This window comes from Anastrepha obliqua, chromosome 2 (genome assembly GCF_027943255.1).
Source record: "Anastrepha obliqua isolate idAnaObli1 chromosome 2, idAnaObli1_1.0, whole genome shotgun sequence".
Classification (NCBI taxonomy): Eukaryota; Metazoa; Arthropoda; class Insecta; order Diptera; family Tephritidae; genus Anastrepha; species Anastrepha obliqua.
The window spans coordinates 18,104,888-18,119,233 of record NC_072893.1 but is presented as its reverse complement, the minus strand read 5'-3'; the positions used below and the strand labels follow the sequence as shown (position 1 = coordinate 18,119,233).

Below are 14,346 nucleotides of genomic sequence, written 5' to 3'. Positions count from 1 at the left end.
TTGTGTACTAAAATATCTGTAAATAGAAGTTGAAGCGATATGCTGAACGGGAAGAAGACTTCCCCTGTAATTCTAATTTCGCAGGAAAATAATAATTTGACTGTATCCGCCCTCCCGTACTAGGCAATTTAGAAAGTAGACTAGACTTTCTCTTTGTCAAAACTTATAGTTTTAGTCCGAGCAATTTTCTCTGGTAGGTGTGTCTGAAGGTCAGCGGTAGTACACGTGACAAAATTATCTGCAAACAAAAGCGAACAGTATTTCGAATTTGCACATAAAAATATAATAAAATTCCTGGAAAACATTTGGCTAAGAGTATTAATGAGGAATTATGTACATATATCTAGTACGGTTGGTGGCGATTGTACCCTTGTGAGTGCTTACTTCGTGAACTATTGGTAATGCGCGAGGTAAACGAACGAGCGTCGCTTCGCCATTACTGTCAAAATTTGGCGACTACTTATTCTGCATTCGTATTAAAAAACGGAAAGGACATAAGTACACTTTATTCTTGTGTATACCTATGTAAATGGTTACATATACCAGAAAAATGTGTGAGCTAAAAAAGCAGGGACTAAAATTATTCGAAATGAAGGAAGAAAGGAAAGAGGAAGAAAATTCAGAAAAACAAGATGACACAAGGAATAGATGGAAATGAAGCAAAAGAAGCTGGACCTCAAATACAAAACAAAGGTTTAGCATTAAGAAACACAGCGAATAAAAGTTAAATTTAAAGTACCCGAATATGAAAAGTAGATTTAAGTTTAATATATTATATTTATTTTGATTTGAGGGCCTGCACCTGAAATGTCCAGTGCATGAAGGTGAAATGCAGGGATGCCTCTGCCTGGCTGGTTGATGTTCTCGTGAGAGCAAAGGCTGATATCAGCTCATTGTAGAGGTGCGATGGACGGAGCAAGGCAAGAAGAGATTTGGAGCTTGCGACGTAAAGGAGCTCAGCTGCCATGTAAAGGAGCACAAATGCGCCGACGTAAGAACAGGACGATGCGATCAAAGTTTGCTTTTATGACCGCCTGGAGAGTTCCTATGGGCGCTGCGCCGCCGCGACATAAAAATCGTGCTTGGCGACTTCAGCGCTACGGAGGGCAAGGGATGAATTTTTGGTTCCAAAGACGGAAAATTCAGCCTGCACAACGAAACATCCGGTAACGAACAGAAGCTGATTGACTTCACCGGGGCTCGAGACATGATAGTGCGCAGTTAGAAGAAGGCGCTAGGTACAACATTGGTAGAGCATTTTTAACAGATGTAGCGTATATAGGGTATCTTAAACTAACGAAGCTAAGCTCTTTTAAAAACGCATAGGTTGATTTCAAAGGGCCGCATTGTGAAGAGTCTAAGTGTGCCATATTGGCAGTCACCAGACCTACCCACCTAACTATGTGCCCGTCTCCTGATCGAAAAACGCGAAACCAGAACGACTATGTTGTGCTTAACAGCCCAACATCGATTCGCAACATTATTTTGTTGCATCTAAGATACGCAGACGCTTCTGTGAGTCCCTTGGAGTGTTTGAGAGACAGATTATATAGAAGATTTTTGGGCCTTTACATGTTGGCGAGGGCAAGTACTGCAGACGGTGGAACAATAAGCTCTATGAGCTCTACGACGACATAGTGCAGCAAATAAACATCCAGTGGTTTCGTTGGCAGGGTCATTTCGTCCGAGCGGATACGAACGCTCCGGCTCTTATAGTATACGATGCGGTACCAGCTGGTGGTAGCAGAGGGTGAAGAAGACCTCCTTTGCGTTGGAAACATCAAGTGAAGAAAGATTTATCTTCACTTGGGGTGTCCCACTGCAGCCGGTAAGCACGAAAAAGAAACAATTGGCGCGCTATAGGTATTAAATGAAACTAATTGTCGAAGGTTGGAAAGAAAGTTTGAAAAAATGTAAATCTTTCTATGAGGCATTATTCGGCAAGCAAATTATAAATCTGTAGAAACATTCTCAATGCTTTAAATATAATTATGAAATTTCAGAAACAATTGGAAATGGCGCTGAAGCTTCAGAGGTCTGAAAAAGCCTCCAAAAAACAAAAAAAAAAAAAAATTAGCATTAACAGAATGAAAATTAGAGTAAACGCACGGTAAACGTAAAGGCAATAATGGTAATATTTAATAAAGAAAATAATCTTAACAAAACCATTAATCAGTTCGTTATAATACATTTCTACAAATTGATATATATATGTGTGTGTATTTTCATTTCAAATGCATTCAGTAATTTGCAAATGCCTTACCTGCTGTTAATACTCAGGTAAATTGCGAATATGCTGCTCACGGTTCATACCTGGCTATGCAGGCCCACTGTCCGCTGGTAAACGATATAGTGGTGATAATTTGCAGTCCAGTACCTTGATAATAAAAAACAAAGGAACAGGTAAGTAAAGGTCATTTCCCAGTCTTTACTGAAGTTGTTAGCTCCGCCCTATTTACCTCGTACAGAGGTATTTGCTGACAACGTGGTGAACCTTATGAATACGTCGAGGGAAGCGGATGAATCAATGGAATTAAGGAACTCCGGAACGACCTAAATTTATATATCCGGCCAAGGACTGTCACTTCAGCAGCATTCTCCGTATATTTTGCTGCTACATCAATAACAACTCCAGTGATTTGTGCTCCAAGGCAGGCAGCCTTTCGCGAAGTATCTCTGGCTTTCGATCACTAAATTCACGGCAACCTTTTTTACCACCTGGACGAAGGACGTCGAATTACAGCTAAATGTTAAAGTCGATGACACACCGACGACCCTAAACAAACCGAAGCTATTGGCGGACACCTCTGCTAGTTTGCTCTGCATCTCAGCGCATGCAACCGCAATTGCCACTAAGGTGCAAAACTGCAACAAGGTCCTAAACTCGCTGTCCGGTAGCACTTAGAGCAAGGCCAAAGAAAAGTTGCTGGCGACATTTAAAGCAATCGGTCAGTCGGCTCTGGGCAGTTCAGCGCCCTTCTGATACAAGTTGTTCGCAGTGGAGGAAGCTCCAAACTTGTCCGAACACTGCCGTGTACATAGTCATGAGATGCCTCCTTATACACCAACTGTACAACGAGAGTTGTACGCTAAGGAACCTAGTAAGATGCTCTGCAAGCAATTCTCACTGGGATGATACAATAGGAACGACCACTGCTGGCATTTGCTGGAGGCTGAGTCACTTCCCTTCCGAGTCAGTAGACATCTCTTTGACCACACCGACGAAATTCAGTACCAAACACAACTGCTCCTTAACTACACTGACGAAATCCAGTATAGAATAGAACTGCTACACCAACAAGTTTTTAGACCGGTATTGAGCGACATTCTATGGAAATGTCTTGCCACCTTCCTGATATTTTTACTAGAACCTATATTGAGTGAATCAAGTTCGAAACATTCCTTGTTGCTGAAAGATTTAGTGCCAACAGAGAAAAGAGAATAATTTATGATTTTTCATTGTATTTTATTTTATTTGGTTTGCTTGTTTTTTTATAGTGGTTTGCCTCGTCTAAATTACTTAAAATTAGCGCTAAACTTAAACTAAGTACGATTTGAAATCAACTGTCTTCCATAACTTAGAATGTAAAAAACAATTCATACTTAAATCTAATATTTCACAGAATATATACAAACATAAAAAGGCACGACATATTTACAATCTCACAAAACATAAACTGTTTCTTACACACACACACACACACACACACGAATGTAGACTATGATGAGCTGTGATGTCTTAAGTCACAGATAGTTTCAGTTTATACTCAATGCTCCTGCCACGAAGAGATACATTCCAGCAGCGAATCGTCATCACCAAAGGACTGATCTTCAGTTAAAAAATGCGCGATGTTATCAAACTGCATCACTTGACTATCCTCCTTTGCTGATTGTTGATGCTCAAGCTTCACTGTTTGCAAATAGTTGGTACCACCAATAGAAATATCAGAATCGTCGCTATTGCTGGACAAAGGCGACGCGGAAACCTCGGAGTTGTAGCTCTGCTGCAGTTGATTGAAGGCTAAGTCGCTGGGACTGCCCATCGAGGAGTAACCGTAATTGCTGCCATCATTGCTGGACTCATCGCACAACGTATTTGCGATGTGCGATTTACTTTCCGCTGGCTGCGATGCCTCCAGCATATCCTGCAGACCGCGTATGTACTCCACCGCAATGCGAAGCGTATCCACTTTGGAGAGTTTCTTGCTGGCACCACGTCCTCCATGCGATAAGGTATTGATGACTGTTTGTGGCAAATGCCGGCGCAAGTTGGCAAAGCCGTTGTTCACCTGCTTGACGCGATTACGTTCGCGCGCATTGCGTCGTGCCACCGAAGGCAATTGCTCACCGTATGGCACGTTCATGTAGTTGTACTTCTTGCGCGGCACCAATGTACCACCACCACCTCCACCTGCTGGACCCACTTGGATATTATGCAGATTACTGTTACCCAATATTTTGGTTGCTGGTGCGATGGTTTGTTGCTTCTTGGACTGGTAGGCATTTGAATGAATTGTTTGTAGTTGCTGAGCCTTTTGTAACAGCAAAAAATTGTTGTTTAACAATTGGTACTGGTGTTCTGGTTGTAGCTGTCGATAGCTCGTTTGTGTCATGCACATACTTGCCATTTTTATTTGACGCGGGTTCTTTTGTGTTATTAAAATTGAGTTCAAACGTATTTTCTATCCTATTTAGCCTCAATCGATTGTTTACTTTATACACACGTTTTAGCATTTATACCGATTTCGAATAAATTAAATTAAGAAAACTATTCTTCAATTTCGTTTCTTTTTCGTTCTGCGACGCACTCGTTTTGGTATGAAATCAAATGCCGTAATGATTCCCTTCGTCCTCTTGCAGCGTTTAAATACTTTTTCCAAGCCCAGGCAACAGCTCACAATGTTCGTCCACAGTACAGACTACATTACATACGAGGAGTACAGTGTGAATACGTACGTATACCTGCTTCCCCGCCTGTTTAATGTCCGTACACAGGCATGAGGGTTAAATGCCAGCGCAAGTGATCATGAATTAACAGAGTTCTCGATCAGTGGCTGGGTACCTTCAAAGAGTTCAAAGAGTTTGTGCAGAGAAGGGTGGAGTGATGATGATGATGATAGAACATTGGAGCAGTGGAGTTGAGAGCACAAAAGTACGATTGCGGCGAGAGAGAATGTAAGCAAATCGTACACAGCGAGTGAAATGGTGCGATGAGTGTGCGATAGAGTTTTGTGAGTTCGTACAAATGTGTTGGGTAGATTACAGCCGTGCGGGTAGTTAATCAAAATTGAGAGTTACGTGCGTAAGTATGTGCGCAAGCATTGAAGCGCTTTTACTACGGGCGTATGTGGCGTGTGCCTACTTTTTTTAAATATATTTTTTATATATTGTTTTTATATATTTTTTAAAGCCCTTTTCAAAATTTTTTTATATATTTTTTTATATAATTTTTATATATTTTTTTATATATTTTTGTTACTTTTTTTATATACTCTTTTTATATTTTTTGTATATATTGTTTTTAATATTTTTTTATATATTTTTTATATATATTTTTTATTTGTTTTTTATATGTTTTTTATATATTTTTTATATGTTTTTTGATATAATCCTTTTATACATTTTTTATATCTTTTTTTATAAATTATTTTTATATTTTTTATATGCCTTTTTATATTTATTTTTTTATGTATTTTTTTATATATTTTTTTTTAATGTTTTTCGTATATCTTTTTTTTAATGTTTTTTCATACATTTTTGTCCAGTTTTTTTTATTATTTTTTTATATTTTTTTTGATACATATTTTAAACATTTTTTATATATTTTTTGATATAGTTTTTATGTATTTTTTTATATATTTTTTGATGTATCCTTTTTAAATATTTTTTTATTTTTTTTATAAACGTTTTTATATATTGTTTAATATTTTTTTAATTAATTTTTCTTATATATATTTTTATATATTTTTTACATATTTTTTTACATATTTTCTTATATATTTTTTGATATATTTTTTTACACATTTTTATATATTAAAAAATTTTTTTGTTTTTATATATTTTTTCATATATTTTTTACATATTTTTTATGCATTTACATTTTATATTTCATACATACATTTTTATTGTCATCTGCAAGTTGAATTTTTAATATTTTTTTATTCAATAAATATTCCCAAGGAACTGAAATTCGATACAAACTAGGGTGGCCTTTCTTTCTCAGTAAAAATTTATAATTAAATTACTGCAAAACAAAGTGGATTAAACCAAGAATATAGTGTATGGTTGCCGCAATAGTATAATAGCTTACTGCGTGCCTACCATTTGGAAGTGCGCAGGTTCGAATCTCGGTGCATGAAACACCAAATGATAGAAAAGTTTTTTCTGATAGCGGACTCCCTTCTACAGGCAATGGCAAACCTCCGAGTGTACTTCTGCAATGAAAAAGCTACTAATAAAAAAATTATCCTACAGCTCGGAGTCAGCTTCAAATTGTAGGTCCCCCCATCTGTGGGACAACAACGAGACGCACAGCACAAAAAAGAGGAGGTGCTCGGCCAAAAAACAAAAAGGGTGCAAGCGCCAATTACATATGTAGTTATGTATATTGAAAAAAAATTTCTTGTTTTTTTTAGTCAAAATTTTCTCTTTATCTACTAAACAAATTTACTAGTACAATTCAATATCAAGTCAAATCTTTGACCTCTTTGTGTTTGTATGTTTATTTTGACTTGATTTTGAAATCACTTTTTTAATACAATATTAACTTTTAAATTCATATTTATTCAAACTTTTAGTTCACTACTTAAATTTGCTAAATTTATTTCACCCATTCTTATCCTCTGCTAAAAACTTGCATAGCTTAGTTAATTTTTCCCCTTACAGTTTTTCGAGTCCTGTTGTTGCTTTTACGTGAGTAAAATGGTTTGTGAATGTTGTTGCTCTGCAACCATAAAACTCTTGTGCGCACGGTGTCGGTAGTTTGTTGGGGCTGTCAACTAATAAATTTACTTACATATATAATAAAAATTCCCCAAAACGTAAACTACTCAAATTACTTTCGGTTAAAGAGCGAATAGAGCATAGTTTAGGGCAAATATTCCAGAAAATTGCCAAAATAGACTCATTCTGTTATAACTTAAATTGCTGAACCCTTCGTTATTGAACTATCCAATAATTCGAATGAATTCCATCAAACCTCTTTGCATCAATGTCCACTACCTTTCGAAGCCTGCTGTTACATGCTGAGTTTATAAGTATTTTGTATATTTTCAAAGCGTAGAAATTGCACTAATGAACATCACATAATAACTGTTGTATGCAAATATGTATGTACGCATGCTGGCAATTCTAATCACAACGCTCTCCCTCACACTTAAAAATATTGATTCGATTCTCTATGTCAATAACTCCAACCGAAACTCTATCGATCGATTTCCCATTACATTTCCGAGCACTCTTCTGTCCATTAACATTCCAGAAACACTCCCACACAGCAGATCTACGTGCATAGCATATATGTGTGCTGCTACAGCTATGTTAACCAATAACAGCGCATTGTAAGTAAACTGCTACAACAAACTGTAAGTTTACTACATAAAAGTATGTATGTATGTAAGCAAATTGTTTGTATGTATTTATATAAATTGCGCTGATAACGTTCGCCTTCACCTTCGGCTTTGTGCAAGAAACCTGCACACAATGATTTCCCCTACTCTGAATTCGAGCCAGTGCAGTAACATCCCTGCAGTGCTCAACTACCTCAATATCAAATCTATCTGAATTTTGTTTTTTTTTTTTTAGAAACTCCTGCATATTTACATTGTTTTACTACATTGCACACAATTTTCTTGCATTTCTTGGGACTTTACTTGTATTTCTTAGGACTTTTAAAAGGATGTGTGTATGTGTCTTTTCTTTTCTTCTCTACTACGGCATGGGCATTGTTTTTGCTATTTGCTTTTGACCTTTTATGTCTGTTATACATATCCTTAGGAAAAATATTCTATGTACTATTATAAGTGAAATAAGAATTATTCTTGTGCCTTGTTGCTTAGGCTTCAACCGTGGCTATACAATTTCCTTGCTTCACTGACACAAAGGATATCTGATCTTTATGCATACAAAGGCACGCACACACATACACAAACACCATGGGATCTTTTCTCTATGCCTACTAGTTTTGCCTGTTAGTTGCATTTACTGACGAAAATCTTTTGCTCTTAAGGATTTTCTTTTCCTTTCATACAACACTTGTGTGGTGGGAGTTGCTTTTCGTAGTGTCGCAAAGTATTGAAAATTGAAAGTGTCTGTCGGCAATTGAATGTAAATGCCAGAATGTATGTAAGTGTACAGAAAAGTAATGTTTTGCTTGTTGTTGAGCTGTTCGCGCGCTGTCCCTGTGCGTGCTGGCAGTAGTCGATGCACAGTTCACCGAGCAAGTACTGGCTGCAAGGATATTTTGTTGCTTGAAAAAGTACACGGAAATGTAAAATTGCTCATATTTACATACCAGGAAGATCATCATTGAAGTCTGCTTAGTGTTGAAATTCATAAAATAACTGAGCAGAAAAGTTTTAGTGCTGCAAAAATTATGCAAACATATCTTCTATATAAAAGGTTGTTCGAATATTTGGGTTCCAATATTAGTCTATTAAATTGTTGGCAGGAAAATTCACAAAAATTAATTTTTTTCAGTTGAGCTACCTCGTACTAAATTAAAAAAAAAAATCAAGCAAATAAAATGCAAAACAACGAGCTTACCGTCTATGCCAAATTAGTTAATAACCAAGACGTGCAGGCATAAAATACAAAATATACCTTTGTTGTTTTTGTTGTTGCTATATCAGCATAAATAATCCTGAGAATGCTGCTGAAGTGACAGTCCTTGGCCGGATATAAATCCGGGTGGTGGGATACGGTACACCTGACAGGGCTAGTTTACTGGGGCGGCAGCCCTTGGTCGGGAAAGCCCGAGTCATTCCGGTAACACCGGCTGCCATGGGAATGAATTTCCGGGTCGTTGCGGTTACGTAGAAAGGAATGTCGTGGGAACAAAACATACCTTCAATGCTTTCGATTTGTAGTTTGGAAACTGCAGCAACGGCTACTGGAGGCTGTGGTTCAGAAGTAACCTACATACCTCATTGTGATTGGCCGATTCTTATTTAATATATGGCGTCAAATAAATTGTATAAATTTTATCGAAAATATATTTACTTACATTTTCAATTTTAATCACAATTTTTATTTAAATTTAGAACTTTGACTTAATTCGCAAATTTTTACTTCGCGTTTATTTGTACTTTGCGACCAGCTGTTCTGCTCACTACAAATTCTCTCAAGTAAAAATGTATGCAGTAAAAACTTGTAGTTTCCCCTCAAAATGAAATGTAATTTTGCTCTCTCACTTTGCCCCTACATTGCAAGTTTCTTGGATATATGAACACTAAAACATGATAATAATTTTTACAATTTACATTAAAATTGTTGTTGTAGCAATTGTTGTCATAATTGCTACAAATTATTTGCTTCACGAACAGAGCTATTAGCTTTAAGTCACTGCCTGGGACGCATGGCTTTAAGGCATTGAAGGAATTATAATAAAAGTTGTTTATAAAAAATGCATAGCCTAGAAGTAGGCCTCTATTATTTAATGATGGATTGACGGCTTGTACGAGCTGATTTATATGACACATATTTTTCAGAATTCTTAACTAAAACTATTGAAAATTACAAAATTTTTGGAAATGTGAATGGTTATGAGACAGAGGTAAAATGCTTGGCTGGCACACATTTAGAAATATGCACGTGCGTGCCTAGTAAGAACCTAGTAAGTAAGTACCTCCATAATAGATAATAGACTAAATATAAAAGAAAAATGTGGCAAAACAAATTAAGAATAATATTGTACTTTTACCCAAAGGGGCCTAAATTGCAATTTATTTCTGCGTACACACATACGTACATACATACATACACATACATACATACATACATTCACATTCAAACATCCATATATATTACATATACATTCTTTTGTTTTTGCGTGTCATCACAAAGTCAGTTTTACCTACCGTTGACCTTCATACAGCGAGACGAAAGTAAAGCAAGGAATAATTTCCTAATATTCTCGAACATACCCTAATAAATATTATCGAACATATCCTAAAATCGAATATAATCTAATAAATGTAATCGAACGCACCGTAATAAATGTTTTCGAATATACCCTAAAAAATATTCTGAAACATACCCCCAAAAATATTCTCGAACATACCCTAAAAAATATTCTCGAACATACCCTAATAAATGTTATCAAACATTCCTTAATATTTGTTAGTGCGATTACTGTTTTGATGCGAACACTTTTATTGGAGACTGTTCCCCAGCCTTTACAGCAGTCGTCGATCATTCGCCCTGCCTTTTAATAATGAGCCTATTTCACATAACTGTAATACACCATGTCAAGACGAGTCTATTCAAGGTGGCAGCATTCCCTTGACATCCATTCCATCTAAAAAATGTTGTTGTTGCTCGAGTGCTACCACCTTGAATAGAAATGCCTTAAGCTACGGCGACACGCTCATGCATTTGCTGTCCAGCAGCTTATATGTGTGCGTGTTGGGTGCATGACGCTTGCCCGCGAAAAAATCTAAAATTTTTGATTTTCATCATGCAAAAGCCGACAACAAGTATGTGTGACATGAAACAAGTACGTGTCTCACCCCACACGGACACATATAAGCTGCTGGCCAGCAAATGCATGACCGTGTCGCCGTAGTTTTACACCATGCTCTCGCTGGGTCTCGCTCACATCGTTGGAGAGAAAAATGTAAACAAAGGGAACAGTAGTGACTTTTTAGTAACTGTTTTGTATGTTGACAGTTTTAATTTTCAGAGCCAGAGAAGCTTAGATGGAAATAAATAAAACATAAAAGCGTTTTTTTAGCGTTTTTTTAATATGGATGCTATGTGGCCGCTGGAACCAGTATGCAGATTACACATCTGGGGATAAATTTTGCAGTAAATGAGGCTACAGTAATGCAAAAACGCTTTGAATTTTGGCTTCCAAGTGCTCAATCGTTTCTGGTTTATTGGTGTAAGCATGCGACTTGCATGCGCACTGAAAAATGCTTGTTTCAATAAATTAGGCACGAGAAAGTTCGTAATCTTGCTTCTATTCCACTCATCGTAGTTTTTAAAAATATATTGACCAATGATCCTCCCGTTTCATCGCCGTAATCTCGCAATTCAATTTGGTAAGATAGCCATTTAACCAAAGATGCGCTTGATCACTGCATAAAATTATCAAAGGCATTTATAGATCTACGAGCACGTGGTAAATGTGGTGAGTATATTCGTGGAGAAATAATCAAGAATTGTCAAATCGGCTGTCACAGAAAGCGGTGTTTCCAATTTCAAGTGCTCAGCTTCTAAAAAACAAACACCCTTTATTACACCACTTGAAACTTTTCTTGTTTTTTGCATAGGTTTTATTAATATCAAAATTTGAAAATAAAAAAAATGTAAATTAAACTCAACTTAGTGATGAGTAATACGTACATATAATATGGGTTTATGCAACAAAAGGGCATACGGTGCATGAGAAGTCTGTCGTAGTATCCATTGCAGTGCCAAAGCGATTAAAAATTTATTAAGTAAGCGTAAAAGATGAAGCTTTGACGATAACAACATCGGATGAAGCGTCCCTTGGAGTGTTTGAGAGAAAGATTCTGCGGAAGATTTTTGGACCTTTACGCCACCTTTGCACTTTAGCGAAGGCGAATATCGTAGGCGATGGCACAGTGAGCTGCATGCACCTTACGACGACCAAGGCTTTGAAAGTATTCCATGCAGTACCAACTGGTGGTATCTTGAAAGGATCCTCGAACAGGACGAGAAAAGGTCAGATCCAGGAGCCCAACCGAAGCTTTTACAAAGGTATCCAACGGAGGGTTAAGACCACTAAGAAAAATTGTTTGCGTAGCCTCAGACGTCCAGGCAGTTATAAAGACAATTCACTTTGAAGCAACCGCCGATAGCATTACTACGTACAAATTACTTGCTCTGATTTCGATTCTCTCGCGAACTACAACGAAATGTCACCGAATTGGCCAGTTACATATGTCAAATCATTTGCGAAATTTGCTGTGTTGAAAAATCATAGACAGTGACGAAAACAATGAGAGAATTGTGGAAGTGAAGAAGTGTGGATGTATAGCTATTGCCTTTGGGAAACTATCTGGGGTAAGCGTCTCGACACTCGCACAATCATCTTCAGCGATAGTCAAGCTGCAATTAAAACAATAATGGCTGTAAGCTCGGAATGCGTGCAACTCTGTAGATCCAAAGTGGACGAGCTGGGAAAGAATAGACAGATCATAATTTACTGGGTATCAGGCCACAAGGGATTAGAGAGAAATGAGAGAGTTGATGAGCTTGCTAAGGCAGGCTCTGCTGGATGAGTACGTCGAACATTCTCGTATATCACTCACTCTCACTTTTGAAAATGGCAGTAGATGAGGAACTAACTCTTGAAGCACATTCTATAGGGAAGCCTCGACCTCCCACAGGATTACCAAAATAATGCTCCGAACTTGCAACACGAAAACAACTAACTTTATTCTGTTACTCCCAATGAACGAATACAAAATACAGGACGGAGTACTGACCGTACTGACCGAACATAGTCTCACTGACAGCCGGCTGCCGCCCCAGTAAACTAGCCCTGTCTAGGGAACAGTTTATCATCACTGGATATCACGCAGCTAAATTAGGATTGGTGCAGAAAAAGAAGAAAAGGGTTAGTTAGCTTGCCACTGCTTTGATCTAAACAGATTTCGTTACAACTGCCTGAGATCGGTATATTTTTCATTTCCGAAAGATATTGCTGACTAATGTTTACAGTGTTTATTAAAACTTGCCAAGTCATGCGTCACAATCTGTGTTTAACACAACTCCAACAACACGGGTAACACTACGGACCCTTGTGGTCTGTGTGAAATCTATTCAGATCAGCCAGATATACCTAAGCTAACCTCAGCGCCAAGAAAACTTCGTACATCTAAAAATTTTTTACTTCCGAAACTACACATTGGGACAAAGCAGTTCCGCTTCTTTCAAATGTGTATATCCAACCGCTTCGCAATTTTTCTCTGTGTATATCCTTTTTTATTTTTTTCTCTGTAATATTCTTTTATTTTCAGATTTTACTGAGTTCTTTCTTCCAATTAATTCATTAAGTCAGACGCAGGCTAGGCCTTACAAAGTTGCGTACACAACCTTGGCCTTGACTGGCGATTTCGCCGACACAATCCGAGTCACCCGCACAACAACACAAAAAGCAAAAAACACCAATGTATACATACATACAAGCGCAGTATTCCACAGCAAAAACCGAAAAAAAGAAATCTATCAACACCAGAAAGCGGCATGAAACGCGTAATTGTTGCATGAAGTGTGCGCATTTGACACGTGCTTCCGATAAAAAACAACGGATTTAGCAAACATAGATACACACACGCACACACACATATACATGCATGCACTTATTTGCATATTCGCTTAGTCAACACTTTGTGGCACCAGACCACCTCCTCGCAACCCGCTCCAATTGGCCTCACCCGGCACTTGAAAGCATATGAATAAGCGCTCAGCTTGCGCTAGGGACAGATGTGCGCACGTCGCCGCTCAATCAGCAACGCTGTGCCACTGGCAACTGGGTGGAACGTGCGACTAGCAGCCGCACGACGACAAGTGGCGCGTACCAATGTGGCGCGCAGGCGCATGTGCACCACTCTGCTCTATGCAAATAAAAACAAATAAATACCGATTTAGTATTTCGCACTGAATGGCAGTGAGTCAGTCAGTTAGTTGGTTAAGCCACAGCTGCTATTAGCGGCTTTCAAGATTTGCACGTTGCATGCAACAATTGCTGCGCCATATGAGTTTGTGTGTGTGTGTGTGTGTTCCATTAATAGACAATTGACTTTGTGTGCCGACAATTGCAATAAATGTTGCCAATACTGCTGGTAGGCAGGAAAAACAAAGAAATGTGCAGAAAGCTGGAAACGAAGAAGGAAGCGCCACGGTGGTCACACAAATGAAAACTGCCGCGCTAATGGTAGTGATGATCACAACAATTTAGATTATGTTAATGAAGTTGGCGATGATGGCTCGGGCAAGAGTTGTTGCTACCACCGCAGAAGATGATATTTGTGATTTCGTTGTTGTCGACGCTGTTGACTGGCAATGGTGTGGTGAACTGCATCCACCAGTATTGGAGTGTGTGTGGTGCACATATGTAAATGTATGTATGTATGCCTATATGTATGTATAGCAAAG

The 14,346-nt window shown here is 37.9% G+C and overlaps 1 protein-coding gene across 1 annotated transcript; it reads right to left on the bottom strand.

Annotated features, from left to right (window-relative positions):
• Window positions 1-3,690: 3,690 nt before the first annotated feature.
• On the bottom strand, window positions 3,691-4,903 carry LOC129237817 (achaete-scute complex protein T3). Its single transcript, XM_054872764.1, has one exon. The coding sequence runs from the start codon at window positions 4,626-4,628 to the stop codon at window positions 3,768-3,770; it is 861 nt and encodes a 286-aa protein (XP_054728739.1). The 5' UTR covers window positions 4,629-4,903; the 3' UTR covers window positions 3,691-3,767.
• Window positions 4,904-14,346: the final 9,443 nt, after the last annotated feature.

Bases quoted from the DNA above. Each gene is read 5' to 3' on its own strand.
- LOC129237817 (XM_054872764.1), bottom strand. From the start codon at position 4,628: ATGGCAAGTATGTGCATGACACAAACGAGCTATCGACAGCTACAACCA.